The following is a 14,551-nucleotide window of genomic DNA, read 5'->3' as shown; positions in this document are numbered from 1 at the left end:
TAAAATAATTTAATTCGAATTTTTAATTATAATCCATTTCTGCTCAACCCTAATTACAGCCTCTTTTGACAATATTTAGCACCTTTATTGTAAAAATTGTTTTTCTGATTTCAGAAAATGACAGAAAAAAAGAAGAAAGGCTAATAGATTTTATATTCATATTTGGTGGAGTGTGCAATCAGATCAGCTTATGCAATTTCCCTTCCGAGTGATTTTAAAAAATATATTTTTTTATATATGTTTATGATTTGTATATAATTTTATAACATAACAATTTTGAAATCGTCCCCAACAAATCATTAAACCCTCGTTATCCTAATAGGCAAGAAAAAATGGAAGCTGTAACAGCAATTCCATACTGCTTTCCATTGCAAAGACAAAAATACAGTAACGTATTTATCAGTATAAATTTTTACAAACAACTGATCCTAAAAACAGTTATCATACTCTCATACTGAGCCATCAAAGGATAGCCCTTGGAAGAAAATATTATATATTAAAAAAGGCGTAGCTTTCATGGATCTTGAAGGTGTTCGCTCAACCTGTGTTCCTCATCCCAGCAGCAATCCCATTTATTGTAATGAGCAGGGCATCTCTGAGCTTCTTGTTGTCATCATCACTTCTAAGCCTCTTTAGAACCTCCACCTGCAACATGTTCATGGGGTTGAGATAAGGAAGCCTGCTCTCTATAAGCCTCCTCAGGCTCCGATTGTTTTCAGATAGTTTCTCATGCCCACTAACCACCAACACATACTTCTCTGTTGTTAGGAGTTCCCTCCTGAGTGCAGCACCAAGCTCTCTCCTGCTCTCAGAGACAAGCACTTCATCGTAGTGTTCGGCTATAGGAATGTCTGCTTTTCCTAAAACCATCTCTATAAGGTCTACAGTTGATTGGAAAAAAGGCCATTCTTTGTACATTGCTTTCAAGTCTTCAGTAAATCCCTTCTCACAAGCACCCTTTAAACCTGCTCCAACTCCAAGCCAAGCAGGAAGAACAAATCTGGTTTGAGTCCATGCGAATACCCAAGGAATGGCACGAAGATGTCCGATACCAGTTGTGCTCTTTCTTCTTGTAGGTCGGCTTCCTATGTTAAGAAAGCCAAGCTCAGCCTGGGGAGTAGCCTCATGGAAATAGGCAAGGAATTCTGGATTTTCATAGACTGTACTCCTGTAATTTTGGCAACTAATTTTTGAAATCTCCTCCATGACATTGCGCCATTTTTCTTCTCGAGGTGGAAGTGGGGGACGTAAGGTTGCTAGCAGCACTGCAGTCGTGTATATCTCTAGCTGTCTGACAGCAGTATGTGGCAGCCCAAACTTGGCCTGCACCATTTCTCCTTGCTCGGTTGACCTAAGAGTACCCTGCCAATTGAATTCACATTCCAAGTGTAACATCAGAACAATTTCTGTCCCATAATCATTTGATTCGGTTCATAGAAATTAATGAGCTTGTTTCAGTTAAGAAACTTAAATATATTTCTACAATTGAAACAACTGGCATACTAAAAATCTTACTCACCATAAAACAGCATCATTTACTGACTTCAGAAAGCAGTGGGGAGGCATAGGAAAGACTGAACTATGGAGCTAAAGGTTTCTATGATGCATAGATGCTTAAACTCACCATTAATGAGCCAGGTGGTTGGGATTGTATGGCAAGATATGTGGGTCCACCACCGCGACCAATACTCCCTCCACGTCCATGGAATAGTGTTACTTTGATACCATACTCATTGCAAGCTGCCACAACATCCTCTTGTGCTTTGTAAAGTTCCCATGCAGCAGTGAAGCGCCCAGCATCTTTACCGGAATCAGAATATCCTACCATCACCTATCCACAATTATTGGTGTAAGCTCCAGAAACTTCCACAAGAAACCTACCAAAATCAATTTAGAAAACAGCTTTATGAAATGAGTACCTCCTGATGCCCACTATGGTTCTTAATAATGTGTTCACGGTACCAATCAATTGATAACAATTTTCTGATCACAGAACCAGCCCCTCTAAGGTCTTTCACAGTTTCAAACAATGGAACTACTCGCAGTCTGTTCCAACATGTATCTCATGAGAATATACACTGAAGATGCAATACAAAGGGCAAAAAAAAAAAAAAACTCTTGATAGGATGTCAAGTCCAGAAATATATCCAACATTGGTGCAGCATCAGCAAAAGAATAGAGGAAATAAGCCAGAATTCAATGGTTTAGATGATTTTAATCATGTTATGGTCAACTACGAGTGACTGATCAACAGATACAACAGATAAAAAATGTGTGGCACACACTTTCACATGTGCCAATAATAGGAATCATTTTATCTCTGTAAATCTATGGTAGCAGGAAATCACTTTATTTTTTGTTAGTAGTAATATATGTAGAACAATTTTAAATGTCACATGAAATATATGCATAGTACTTTTCAGAAACATGCACATACTTAAATCAATGCATTGCTAAGAAGTAAGAATATGATTTGCTCAGAGCACTAAAAAAAGAAATGCATACTCACGTTCCACCAGGACATGGTCTCCCCAACTCCCCACTAACAGCAAGCCGGGCATCCTTCTGAAGAAGCTCCACAGCAAGGACATCACTTGCCTGCCAAACAGCAAGTTCTAGCCAATATTACCATAGATTCTCGAAGAAGAATAGGCAGATAATCTGATGTTAAATTCAGAGGCAGAAACCAGAAAGTACTCATTTTCCCAGAAAAATGAATGGATTTATAAGAATCAGGAGCAGCAGGTGATCATACATTGGATGCCATAGAAATCACATAAGCCCCAAGTGAATCACTTCCCAGCTCAGCAGCAACTCGAAAAGTATCCAGGACTTCCTTGACATCAGGAGCAACCTGCAAAGGGCTCATCAAGTAAAGGAAAACATATCCACCAAAACAAATGCTTGGAAAAGAAACAGCAAAATATTTAAAAGTTAATGACACATCATACAAGAAGCCTTTGCAACCACCTCAAGAGAAGAAAATACGATACTCTTTTAGTTCAACTTTTTTTAAACTGTCTAAACATGTTACCTCAATAGTAGGAGGAACCAGTGGTCGCTTCCCTTTCAGTTCCCTTGATAGAAATTCTAGTTTCTTTTCTTCATCCCATCCGCTATATGTTCCCATATCCAAATATTTCGTGACTGCATCTAGTGTTTCAGCATGTCTACCAGATTCCTGTCACATTGCAAAAATTTCAGTTAAAGAAACTTTACCTAAGCACATAAATATGGCAAATAACTACTAACAAGACCCACCTGGCGCAAGTCTAGCTTCATTAATACCATCCCAAAGGTAGCAACTCTTCTAATCAGGTCAGCCAACCGACCATCAGCTAGAACCCCACCTCCACATGATTGCTGAAAAAATTGATTACAGAACATCAATTTCAACTTAAACCGCTGGAGTTTTCCTTTCACTGTTATTACTAACATTATTTGGAGGAGAGAGTTGCAAAAGAATGCACAAGATATTACCAAAGACTCATAGCACAGAAGCAGTGGTTCTAGTAATTGCTCTGTTGTCTCATAGTAATCCCAAGGATCATATTCACAGGGAAGATCCTCTAGAAGAAGTTCCAACCGTCTTCTAGCCCTCGTAAGCTGATATCAGAAATCATCACACAGAGAAATTCACGTTAAATAGAGAAAATGGAATTAATGACTGAAAAAGAAGCCTTACCCTGTTTCAAATAACAATAGTAATACCTGGGAAAATCAAAGAGAATCACAGCTGATGAAAAATTGAAACTAAACCAGCTAGTGTATTGATTACTAACCGTCAAATGATACCATCTTCAATGAATGACGTCTCTTAAATTTAGCAGTTAGTTTTATCCTTCTTTCAAACTCTTCCCCAAGATCATTAATCCTTCCCCACATTATTAATTCCGCCAGCATCACATTGACGTTAAAAACACAATAGCAGACGCAAATTGTTCAGCCTCCCATTCAGAGAAAAAATTGATTTTTCACAAAAATCTTTCCCAATTATTGTTCATCCTAATCTACTTACCCATCTTTAGTTTTTTAAAAAAAGTACATATTCTGCTTGCACCAAAATTTTTAAAATAAAAAAAAAATCTACTTGCTCATCTATATCTACATCATCAAACTTTTCGTATCATTTAACGACTCCATTTTTTCTTAATTTGGAATATAATGCTTCATAATGAATATGTGACCCATACTTCTTAGCTAAGCTTTGCTTATACTTTCACTAAAATTCTCTTACCATGATTACTCAAAAGAAAATTTTTATAACAAATAAATTCAACAGAAGACTAATATCATCACTGACCTGTTTCTCTATATGAAACAAATATGGAAATTTCTTAGGCTTTGAACAAATTCTATAAAATTAATCAACTCATAGCAACTCCTGCATTCCATATGATTTTTCTATTATATCTACATCCTATATAGACATTTATGATCATTACTTCTTTCAAGATTTGACTTTAAAATGTTGGCTGCTCAATGAACATTTCTGATAGGCACATTATGCTAAACGAAACTGATAAATCAGACCTGGAAATCAATTAACAGACAGTCCTTAATGATTAAAATGCCTAGAACAATAAACCTCCCCATTGAACAATAAAAAGAGATATGCAACTCTTATATTGATGCATACATTTTGCATAATCATTGAGGTTTAATTTCATAGCCATTTTATTTGATTATTAGTCATTTTTAGCTAATTTCATTAGTTAATTAGTTAGTTTTTCATAATTGTCGATTTTGGATTAATTTGTAATTTTTACTTTGTTTTGTAGGAAAAATGGTGTTTTTGAAGGACTGAAGAGAATTTTGCCATTGAGGAGTGTCTTCTACAGCCAAAGATGTCAAAAACAAGTTTTCAAGCTGAAATATGCATTGACCAAATTGTGCATAACTTGCCGCATAAGCTATGCAGATTTGCATAAGGAGAAAGATCATCGTCTAATAACCAGCCAAGTGTGCATAAGGAGACAGATAGCTTATGCACATTCCGCCTCCCTTATGCACCTTCACGGAATTGTGCATAACCTATGCACCAAGTCATGCGCTTTTGCATAAGTGGCCCCCTGTCAGCCCAGCGCATAAGGGATCAGATAACTTATGCAGTCCACTTATGCAGTCCCATAAAGAGTTCATTAATGAGCTGGCAGAAGATTCCCTTAATGTATTCCTCCTAGAACATACTATTTTAGGGCTCCATGTCAGAAAAATGCTATATATAGTCTCATTTTCCCATTTTAGAGGGAGGCAAGGAGCAAAGAAGAAAAGGAGAGGGGCTGAGCAGAATTTGAAGAGCCATCTTCACCTTCCACACCATTTTTTAACTAAGATTTGCAGATTTCTTCCTTCCTTTACATTTTTCTACATTTCTAGTGTTTAATTTCTTACTTCTTAGCTTAGATTAAAGCTTTATTTCCATTTAAACTCATCATATCTTGTAAGCATTATGGATAGTGAGTAGTTTACTTTTGATTCTGGAGTAAGGGATGTAATATTTTAGTTATTTTTGTGGATTTGAACTGGGTTAGTCCCAATTTAATGAATTTATGAGGTTTAATCCATTTCTTGTGTGCTTATTCACATGCTTAATGAAGGGCCCCATTAAGTTATGTTCTTAATCCTTGGTTGAAGCACCGAAAGGAGAAAACCAAGTGATAGTTAATCAAGAAATTGGACTTAATTAACTTAGATCTAGAAATAGACTAAGGGTTAAGAGGGTTTTAATAGATTGATTAAAGAACCTAATGGGTCTTGGTTAATTTTAACTCCACGAAAGTAGGATTAAGTTAATTAAGGCACTCTTTGTCTCACTCGAAAGAGTTTTCAAAGGATTTTAGAATTAATCTCCTTTAAACCCATAAATTTCATGGATTGGGCTAGCTAGGAAAATCCCAAAATAGCTTGAATATGAAATCCCAACTCCTAATCGCTTTTTACCATTGTTAATCGAATTTAATCATTTGCCATTTTAAATATTGCCATATTTGAACTTGCTTATTTCAATTTGATGCAAATCTTAGTTTAATTAATACATTGTTGAATAGAATATTAAATTTGCACATTTAGATTTCATACTCCATTACCCATTAATTCATTATTTTAATTTCATAAATACTTCAATTTAGTCAACTTTTATATCAAAAATTCAATCATTAACACAACTCCTCGTGGGATCGATATTGTTCTATACTACTTGTACGACCCGGGCACTTGCGTTGGGACGCATCAAGTTTTTGGCGCTGTCGGAGTTGTTTGCTTAAGATTGAATTCTTGATTATTTTAGTTGTTTTTTAGTTTTATCTCTGTTATCTTTTCATTTTGTGTTTGTTTGTTCTTTTTCAGGTACTCTTAATCTTTTATGAGAAGAGCTAGAAGCACAAGTGATACATCCTTATTATTCAACCCTGAAATTGAGAAATTTTGTAAGGCCAACAAGAAAGAAACCAGAAAAAGAAAAGAAGCCTTGATAGAAACTGAATTAGAAGCAGACATGGCTGATGAAAGAATTAGAATTGGTGTTGGTAATGCTGGAAATGATCAAAATAATGAAAATGCAGCCCATGGTGAAGAAGTTGTTAATGCTAACGTGCCTAGGGGAAGTATGATGGATCATGCTTTTCCACGTTTTGATGACTTGAGAGAGAGCATAGCAAGACCAAGGATTGATGCAAATAGTTACAAGATGGATTTTGGAGTCCTTCAAATGATTCAGAATTCTCAATTTGGGGGTCATCCTTCTGAAAATCCACACACACATCTGAAGAAGTTTGCTATGATTTGTGACATGCAAAAACAACCTGGAGTATCTGATGATGCAGCAAGGCTAAAATTGTTTCCATTCTCTTTGAAAGATAGAGCATTGGATTGGCTTGATTCTTTACCTCACAACTCAATTACAAATTGGGAGCAGCTCACTGATGCATTTCTTGCCCAATACTTTCCACCTGGAAAAACTCAAGAGTTGAGGAATCAAATGATTGCTTTTAGACCAAGAGAAGATGAGACTCTTTATGAGTCATGGATGAGATGGAAGGAGTTGGAGAGACAATGTCCACATCATGCCATTCCCAAATGGATGATAAACCAGAATTTTTACACAAACGTCACTCCTGCTATCAGAGGGATCATTGATGCTCAAACTGGAGGGGAATTCATCATTAAGCATGAAGATGAAGCTTATGAGTTATTAGAGAAAATAGCAAAGAACAGTCATCTATGGAGTAGTCCAAGAGGGTCAACTCCAACTCAAAAAAGGCAAGTTGCTGGAATGTATGAGCTTGATCCATTCAACATGATCAATGCCAAATTTGATGCACTCACTAATGTCCTTGCTAAGAAAATGGAGGATTTAAGTATGCTAATCAGTTCATCATCATGCTCTGGAAGTTCTCAACAAGTTACTTATGCAGAAGGAACAATGAGCTGTGGAGTAGATTATCCTTCATATGCTTGGAGGAATCATCCCAATTTTTCATGGGAGAATCAGCAAAATCAAGCTTCAACTCAGAACTTTCCATCACAACAACAAGAGCATCAATACCAACAACCTAGGCAACCACCACCTAGTTTTCAGCAAAAGAATGCAAATACTGCACCTTTACCAAGACAGCAAGAACAAAGTTCCACCACAGAGGCTTTATTACAACAAATTCTTGCTAATCAAATTAAGCGTGATGAAGAGTTGAGAGAGATGAAAGCAAGGCTGGAACAAATGCAAACACACAATAGGATGCTGGAAAATCAGATTGCACAACAAGCATGCTCATCAAGTACCAATTCTATGGGGAAACTTCCTAGTCAAACAGAAAATCCAAGGGAGCAATGTCATGCCATCACACTGAGGAGTGGTAAAATAGTGCATACTGAGAAGAGTGAAAAAGCTGAGAAGAGAGAAAATGAGAAAGATGTCAAGGGAGATGAAAAACAAGAGAGTGTAGAAAAAGGTAAAGAGGAGGTTGAAGAGAAAGAAGAGAAATATATACCTCCAGAGCCTTACAAGCCACAGCTTCCCTTTCCACAGAGATTTCAAAAAGCCAAGCTTGATAAGCAATTTGGGAAGTTCTTAGAGGTTTTGAAGAAGCTATATATAAATGTGCCTTTTATCGATGCTCTTTCCCAAATGCCTTCTTATGCTAAGTTTTGAAAGAAATTCTCTCAAACAAAAGAAGACTTGAAGATTATGAGATCAGAGCCTTAATCGAGGAATGTAGTGCTATCCTCCAAAGGAAACTTCCTCCAAAGCTCAAGGATCCAGGGAGTTTTTCAATTCCATGCCATATTGGGGAATCATGTTCTATAAAAGCTTTATGTGATTTAGGGGCTAGTGTAAGCCTTATGCCCCTCTCCATCTATGAGAAGCTTAACATGGGAGATCTTAAGCCAACCCACATTTCTCTTCACCATGACATGATCAATTAAATATCCGTATGATCTTGGAAAATATACCATCAAGGTTGGAAAATTTTACATCCCAGTTGACTTTGTCATTTTGGACATGGAAGAGGATTCTCATATGCCAATCATTTTGGGGAGGCCTTTCCTGGCTACAGCTGGTGCTTTGATTGACGTGAAAGGTGAAAAGCTTACTCTTAGAATCGGAGAGGATCGCTTAGTCTTCAATATTGGCAATGATAAGAAGAAGCAACATGAAGAGTTAGACTCTTGTTTGATAATTGATATAGTTGATGAGTTAGTAAAAGAGCACTTTAGAAAGAGCTATCCGAAGGCTTCTCTTGAAAGTTGTCTTATCCATGAAGGGAGTATCAATGATGAAAATCCAAAAGAGGCTGCATTTGCACAAGATTTGAATAGTAATCCACCTTGTCCTATGGCACCAATCTTTCAAGTTGAGCAAATGGAGAAAAGTGAAGTAAAGCAACCATCTCTCAAAGAAAAAGATGCACCAAAGGTTGTCAAGAAAGAAATGGTCGGATTTTTAGACAAAGCAACAAGGATCTTCTCATGTGATGGAAAGAAAATGAAGTATAGATTCATTGAAGCGCCTATTGGAAACAGAGGCAATAAATTCCAATTTCAGCCACCATGAAACATGAAAAGAGTCCAGCTAAGGACTATAAATTAGCGCTCTTGGGAGGCACCCCAAGTTCTTTTATTTTGCTTTTGTTGATTTACTTTTATTTTCATTGCTTTTGTTTTATCTTAAATCTCCCCAAATTCAATTTTTGACATTGTTAAATCTTGTCCCTTGTAGATGTAATTCAATGAAGAAAGGCTGGTGAACTGTTGGGGAAGTAATTCTTAACTTGAAAAATTTTGTCCTTCAAAAGAACTGATAAGTTTTTGCATAACTGCAGGTGAGCTGCAATCTAGTTCATGCGAAGCAAAATGAAATCTGCAAAAAAAGGGTGTCTGCAGAAATGGCTTGTATTTTTGGTGAGGTTGGATGTATATCAATGGAGGAAGGTTGGTGAACTGAAGTTGCTATCCGTTTATGCAGAGCGTAAAAATAGAATCTGCAGCATCACTTAAGTTCTTGGTGAGGTTGGGTGTGTATTTTTTTTTTTAATACTTGTGCTTATAATTTTAATATGGTGGAAAGTGAAACATTTTTGAAGTTTTGAGATTATTGGGGTTATAGGAAACAATATATAAATGCTGCATTTACTTGGAAAATGTTGGAGAGTTCATTTCTCATTTGTGGTTAGATGCAACTTTATGCAGATTTTTATGGAGTTTTATGTGCTGAATGTTGATTTGCAGAATTTGAGTCAAAATGGCATAGCTCTCAAAGGTCTTTTATGTAGGATCAATGTCTACATGCCTGTGATGCATTTTTGATGAACTTTGTATATATTGATGTGTTTTTGGTGAAAAATTCTCATGGTTTATGCTTCATGGAATTATATTTCCTCATTCTAGGGTATTTTTCACACTTGCAATCCATGTTCTATTGCATTCTTGATCTTGTTAAATTGTGCATAAGAATCGCATAGCTTATGCAATCTCGCATAACCATAATTCTTGCCATTTTTTCACCTTTATTGCAAGTGCATAAGGAGGGTGCATAGCTTATGCAACTCGCATAACCTCATTTTGTCAAATTTCATATCACAAAACTTGCATAAGGTGAGTGCATAACTTATGCACTTCTGCATAACCAAAAATTCTGCATTTTCTCTCTCTGCCGAAGTCTGCATAAGCAGAGTGCATAGCCTATGCACTTCTGCATGACCAGAAACTCCAAAAATTCAAACCTGCCGAGGGGTGCATAAGGAAGGTGCATAAGTTATGCACTTCTGCATAACCAAAAACTCTGAATTTCCAATTCTGCCGAGGGGTGCATAAGCAATGTGCATAGCTTATGCACTTCTGCATAACCAAAGACTCTGAATTTCAAAACCCACCGAAGAGTGCATAAGGAGAGTGCATAACTTATGCACTTCCGCATGACCAAAAAAAAAAAAAAAAAAAAAAAAAAAAATGCAACCCTTATTGCCACTCATGCAGAACCGCACGGCTTATGCACCCTACTTATGCACATGTTCTGGAAAAGTTAAAACTCACGAGACTTGCATAAGGAGAGTGCATAACTTATGCACTTCCGCATGACCAAAAAAATAAAAAAAAATTTTTTAAAATATTTTACATAGCCTATGCAACCCTTATTGCCACTCATGCAGAACCGCACGGCTTATGCACCCTACTTATGCACATGTTTTGGGTAGCACTTTACTCTGCATAACCTGTACAGCCTCTTATGCATCACTATTATTCCTTGAATTCTCATCTGCTCTATACCAGGTAACTCTTTCCTTTTGCTCTTAAATTTCACAATTCCTGGTCATTTCTCTTTACTTTGAATTTTGATAATGCACTACTTGAGACATTGAGGACAATGTCTAATTTTGAGTTTGGGGGTGCACATTCATTTTGATTTTTGCTTCATTTTTTTTACATTTTGAGTATAGGAACATCTCATCCCATTTCATTTACATATATTGTAAATATTTTACATATACATCCATACATACATATACATAACACATTTACACACACATTATACATCACTTAGAAATTATACACTTTGCACACAAATAGACTTCTTCCATTTAGTTAATGCATTGCTCATTTTTAGGAATCATGCATCATGCATTAAATTCTTTTGCCAAATCCCTTGAGTATTGAAAAGTTGCCTATGAGAGTGATTTGACTTACCTTTAGTTGGGTTTGTGGATTGAAAGTTTCCTAAGAGGTGCAAAGTTTTGAAGTGTTATCCCTTGCCTATATCTTCTTAGCCAAAAAGCCACCCAACTAGTCATTTGGAGATGGAAGTGTTTAGAGGGAGTTATTGGATATAAGGTAGTCAAATGATGTCTCACCAATCCTAGAACAAATTTTCTAAACCTTTCAAGGCGAAATACCAGCTTGTACTTGAAAAGAGAGATGATTAGGCATTCTTTGATTTAAACCTTCTCATTTTAAACCTTTGGCCCTTTTTCCTAATTAAAATTGACCTTTGAAAACCCCTTTGAGACTTTTTATCCCTAATTTTTCTTGAAATCCTTATTGCTACCTAGCCAATGAACCAAACACTCCAACCCTTTTCATGAGAATAATATTGAATGTTAGGTACACTTTCTAAAAAAAATAAAAATAAAAATTAAAAAAAAGAGAAAAAAAATATACAATAAAAGGGAGAAGAAGTGCTTGTCATCTTGTACAAGTGCTACTATATGTGCTTTTCACTATTGTCATTCAAATTGAAAGAAATCCACTCAAAGTATTAAAAGGAATGAGTTTGGGGGTGGCAATTTTAGGGACAATCATAAAAAAGAAAATGCAAGATACAAGTTTAAAGTATCAAAATGTCCCTCCATTTTTATGTGTTTTGCTAGCACTTGACAATTCTCATTGTGTACTTCTCTCCTCCATATATATATAAAAAAAAAAAAAAAAAGAAAAAAATTATAATAAAATAAGAAGTGTACCTTATGTTGTTAAGATTTGAAATATTCTCATGCTTTGAATCCTTTTTACCCATTCTTCTTCTTAGCCTCATTTTGAACCCCATGGCCCCATTACATCCCTAAAAAGACCTTTGATCTCTTGATAGTATTTGCTACATTAGTGGAGATAGGAGTAGGGAATTTGCCTATGGGATTGGAAAATTATCCATTCATTCATTTAATTCCATCATTCTATATAGAGACACTTTGACTATTGATTGTTCTAGAATTCCTTTTGAGCATGACTCTCTCTCTTTTGATTGGTTGGTTTGGGGATTTTGAATGATAATTGACTTGATGGCTAAGCGGTGAAAGCTTGGATAAGCATTAGATTCTTTGCATTTTGAAGGATGGGTATATGGATTGTTAGTATGGCTAAAGGTGTGTTTAGTTACTTTAATAGGTAATTTTCATAGCTCTTTGGATAAGGCACCCTAAAAATTTTGCATTACATTTTAAAGTTTGTTTGAGGACAAGCAAAAGCTTGAGTTTGGGGTATTTGATGCATACATTTTGCATAATCATTGAGGTTTAATTTCATAGCCATTTTATTTGATTATTAGTCATTTTTAGCTAATTTCATTAGTTAATTAGTTAGTTTTTCATAATTGTCGATTTTGGATTAATTTGTAATTTTTACTTTGTTTTGTAGGAAAAATGGTGTTTTTGAAGGACTGAAGAGAATTTTGCCATTGAGGAGTGTCTTCTACAGCCAAAGATGTCAAAAACAAGTTTTCAAGCTGAAATATGCATTGACCAAATTGTGCATAACTTGCCGCATAAGCTATGCAGATTTGCATAAGGAGAAAGATCACTGTTCCAGAACCAGCCGAAGTGTGCATAAGGAGACAGCATAGCTTATGCACATTCCCGCCTCCCTTATGCACCTTCACAGAATTGATCATAACCTATGCACCACGTCATGCGCTTGCATAAGTGGCCTGTAATCAGAAATCGCATAAGGGATCAGATAACTTATGCAGTCCACTTATGCACCCCATAAAGAGTTCATTAATGAGTCAGAAGATTCCCTTAATGTATTCCTCCTAGAACATACTATTTTAGGGCTCCATGTCAGAAAAATGCTATATATAGTCTCATTTTCCCATTTTAGAGGGGGACAAGGAGCAAAGAAGAAAAGGAGAGGGGCTGAGCAGAATTTGAAGAGCCATCTTCACCTTCCACACCATTTTTTAACTAAGATTTGCAGATTTCTTTCTTTCTTTACACTTTTCTACATTTCTAGTGTTTAATTTCTTACTTCTTAGCTTAGATTAAAGCTTTATTTCCATTTAAACTCATCATATCTTGTAAGCATTATGGATAGTGAGTAGTTTACTTTTGATTCGAGTAAGGTATGTAATATTTTAGTTATTTTTGTGGATTTGAACTGGGTTAGTCCCAATTTAATGAATTTATGAGGTTTAATCCATTTCTTGTGTGCTTATTCACATGCTTAATGAAGGGCCCCATTAAGTTATGTTCTTAATCCTTGGTTGAAGCACCGAAAGGAGAAAACCAAGTGATAGTTAATCAAGAAATTGGACTTAATTAACTTAGATCTAGAAATAGACTAAGGGTTAAGAGGGTTTTAATAGATTGATTAAAGAACCTAATGGGTCTTGGTTAATTTTAACTCCACGAAAGTAGGATTAAGTTAATTAAGGCACTCTTTGTCTCACTCGAAAGAGTTTTCAAAGGATTTTAGAATTAATCTCCTTTAAACCCATAAATTTCATGGATTGGGCTAGCTAGGGAAAATCCCAAAATAGCTTGAATATGAAATCCCGAACTCCGGAATCGCCTTTTTACCATTGTTAATCGAATTTAATCATTTTCCATTTTAAATATTGCCATATTTGAACTTGCTTATTTCAATTTGATGCAAATCTTAGTTTAATTAATACATTGTTGAATAGAATATTAAATTTGCACATTTAGATTTCATACTCCATTACCCATTAATTCATTATTTTAATTTCATAAATACTTCAATTTAGTCAACTTTTATATCAAAAATTCAATCATTAACACAACTCCTCGTGGGATCGATATTTTTCTATACTACTTGTACGACCCGTGCGCTTGCGGTTGGGACGCATCATATATTGATCCACATTCAATTAGGATGTCCCCGAATTTAGTTAAGCACTCCGGCTTATTCAAACAAAATTATTTTTTTTTTTTAAAAGAAACTAAAAAAGCATGTATTTTTTATGCTCTTCCACACTATTGATAAATAAAAAACTATAACTTTTTATGAACTTATTTATCATGAATTAAAATATTCCGCATAAAGAGTTGCCAACTGAAATTTTCTTGCACTTTGGCCTTGTTTTCATAGTAGTTAATGCATTGCTCATTTTTAGGAATCATGCATCATGAAATAAAATCTTTTGTCAAATCCCTTGAGTAATGAGAAGTTGCCTATGAGAGTGACTTGACTTACCTGAAGTTGGGTTTGTGGATTGAAAGTTTCCTGAGAGGTGCAAAATTTTGAAGTATTTATCCCTTGCCTATATCTTCTTAGCCAAAAAGCCACCCAACTAGTCCTTTAGAGATTGGAGTGTTTAGAGGGA

General features: G+C 35.6%; 1 protein-coding gene and 1 non-coding gene across 2 annotated transcripts; both read right to left on the bottom strand.

Moving 5' to 3' along the window:
- Positions 1-335: 335 nt before the first annotated feature.
- LOC131171932 (phosphoenolpyruvate carboxylase 4-like) lies at positions 336-4,616 on the bottom strand. Its single transcript, XM_058132325.1, has 8 exons — positions 3,481-4,616; positions 3,262-3,363; positions 3,035-3,181; positions 2,756-2,854; positions 2,510-2,598; positions 1,920-2,046; positions 1,625-1,831; positions 336-1,362 (listed from the first exon to the last, which is right to left on the bottom strand). The coding sequence occupies exons 2-8, from the start codon at positions 3,289-3,291 to the stop codon at positions 538-540; spliced, it is 1,524 nt and encodes a 507-aa protein (XP_057988308.1). The 5' UTR covers positions 3,292-3,363; positions 3,481-4,616; the 3' UTR covers positions 336-537.
- Positions 4,617-6,963: 2,347 nt separating this feature from the next.
- Positions 6,964-7,071, bottom strand: LOC131172368 (small nucleolar RNA R71). Its single transcript, XR_009142848.1, has one exon. It is a non-coding gene; the product is annotated as a small nucleolar RNA R71 (small nucleolar RNA).
- Between the last annotated feature and the right edge of the window lie 7,480 nt (positions 7,072-14,551).

Source organism: Hevea brasiliensis, chromosome 13 (assembly GCF_030052815.1).
Source record: "Hevea brasiliensis isolate MT/VB/25A 57/8 chromosome 13, ASM3005281v1, whole genome shotgun sequence".
In the NCBI taxonomy this organism is placed as follows: Eukaryota; Viridiplantae; Streptophyta; class Magnoliopsida; order Malpighiales; family Euphorbiaceae; genus Hevea; species Hevea brasiliensis.
This window is presented reverse-complemented; position numbering and strand designations above follow the sequence as displayed.

Bases quoted from the DNA above. Each gene is read 5' to 3' on its own strand.
- LOC131171932 (XM_058132325.1), bottom strand. From the start codon at position 3,291: ATGGTATTAATGAAGCTAGACTTGCGCCAG. The intron at 2,855-3,034 runs GTAACATGTTTA...AGCCCTTTGCAG, and splicing joins TGGTTCCTCCTACTATTGAG to GTTGCTCCTGATGTCAAGGA. The intron at 1,363-1,624 runs GTGAGTTTAAGC...TTCAATTGGCAG, and splicing joins AACCACCTGGCTCATTAATG to GGTACTCTTAGGTCAACCGA.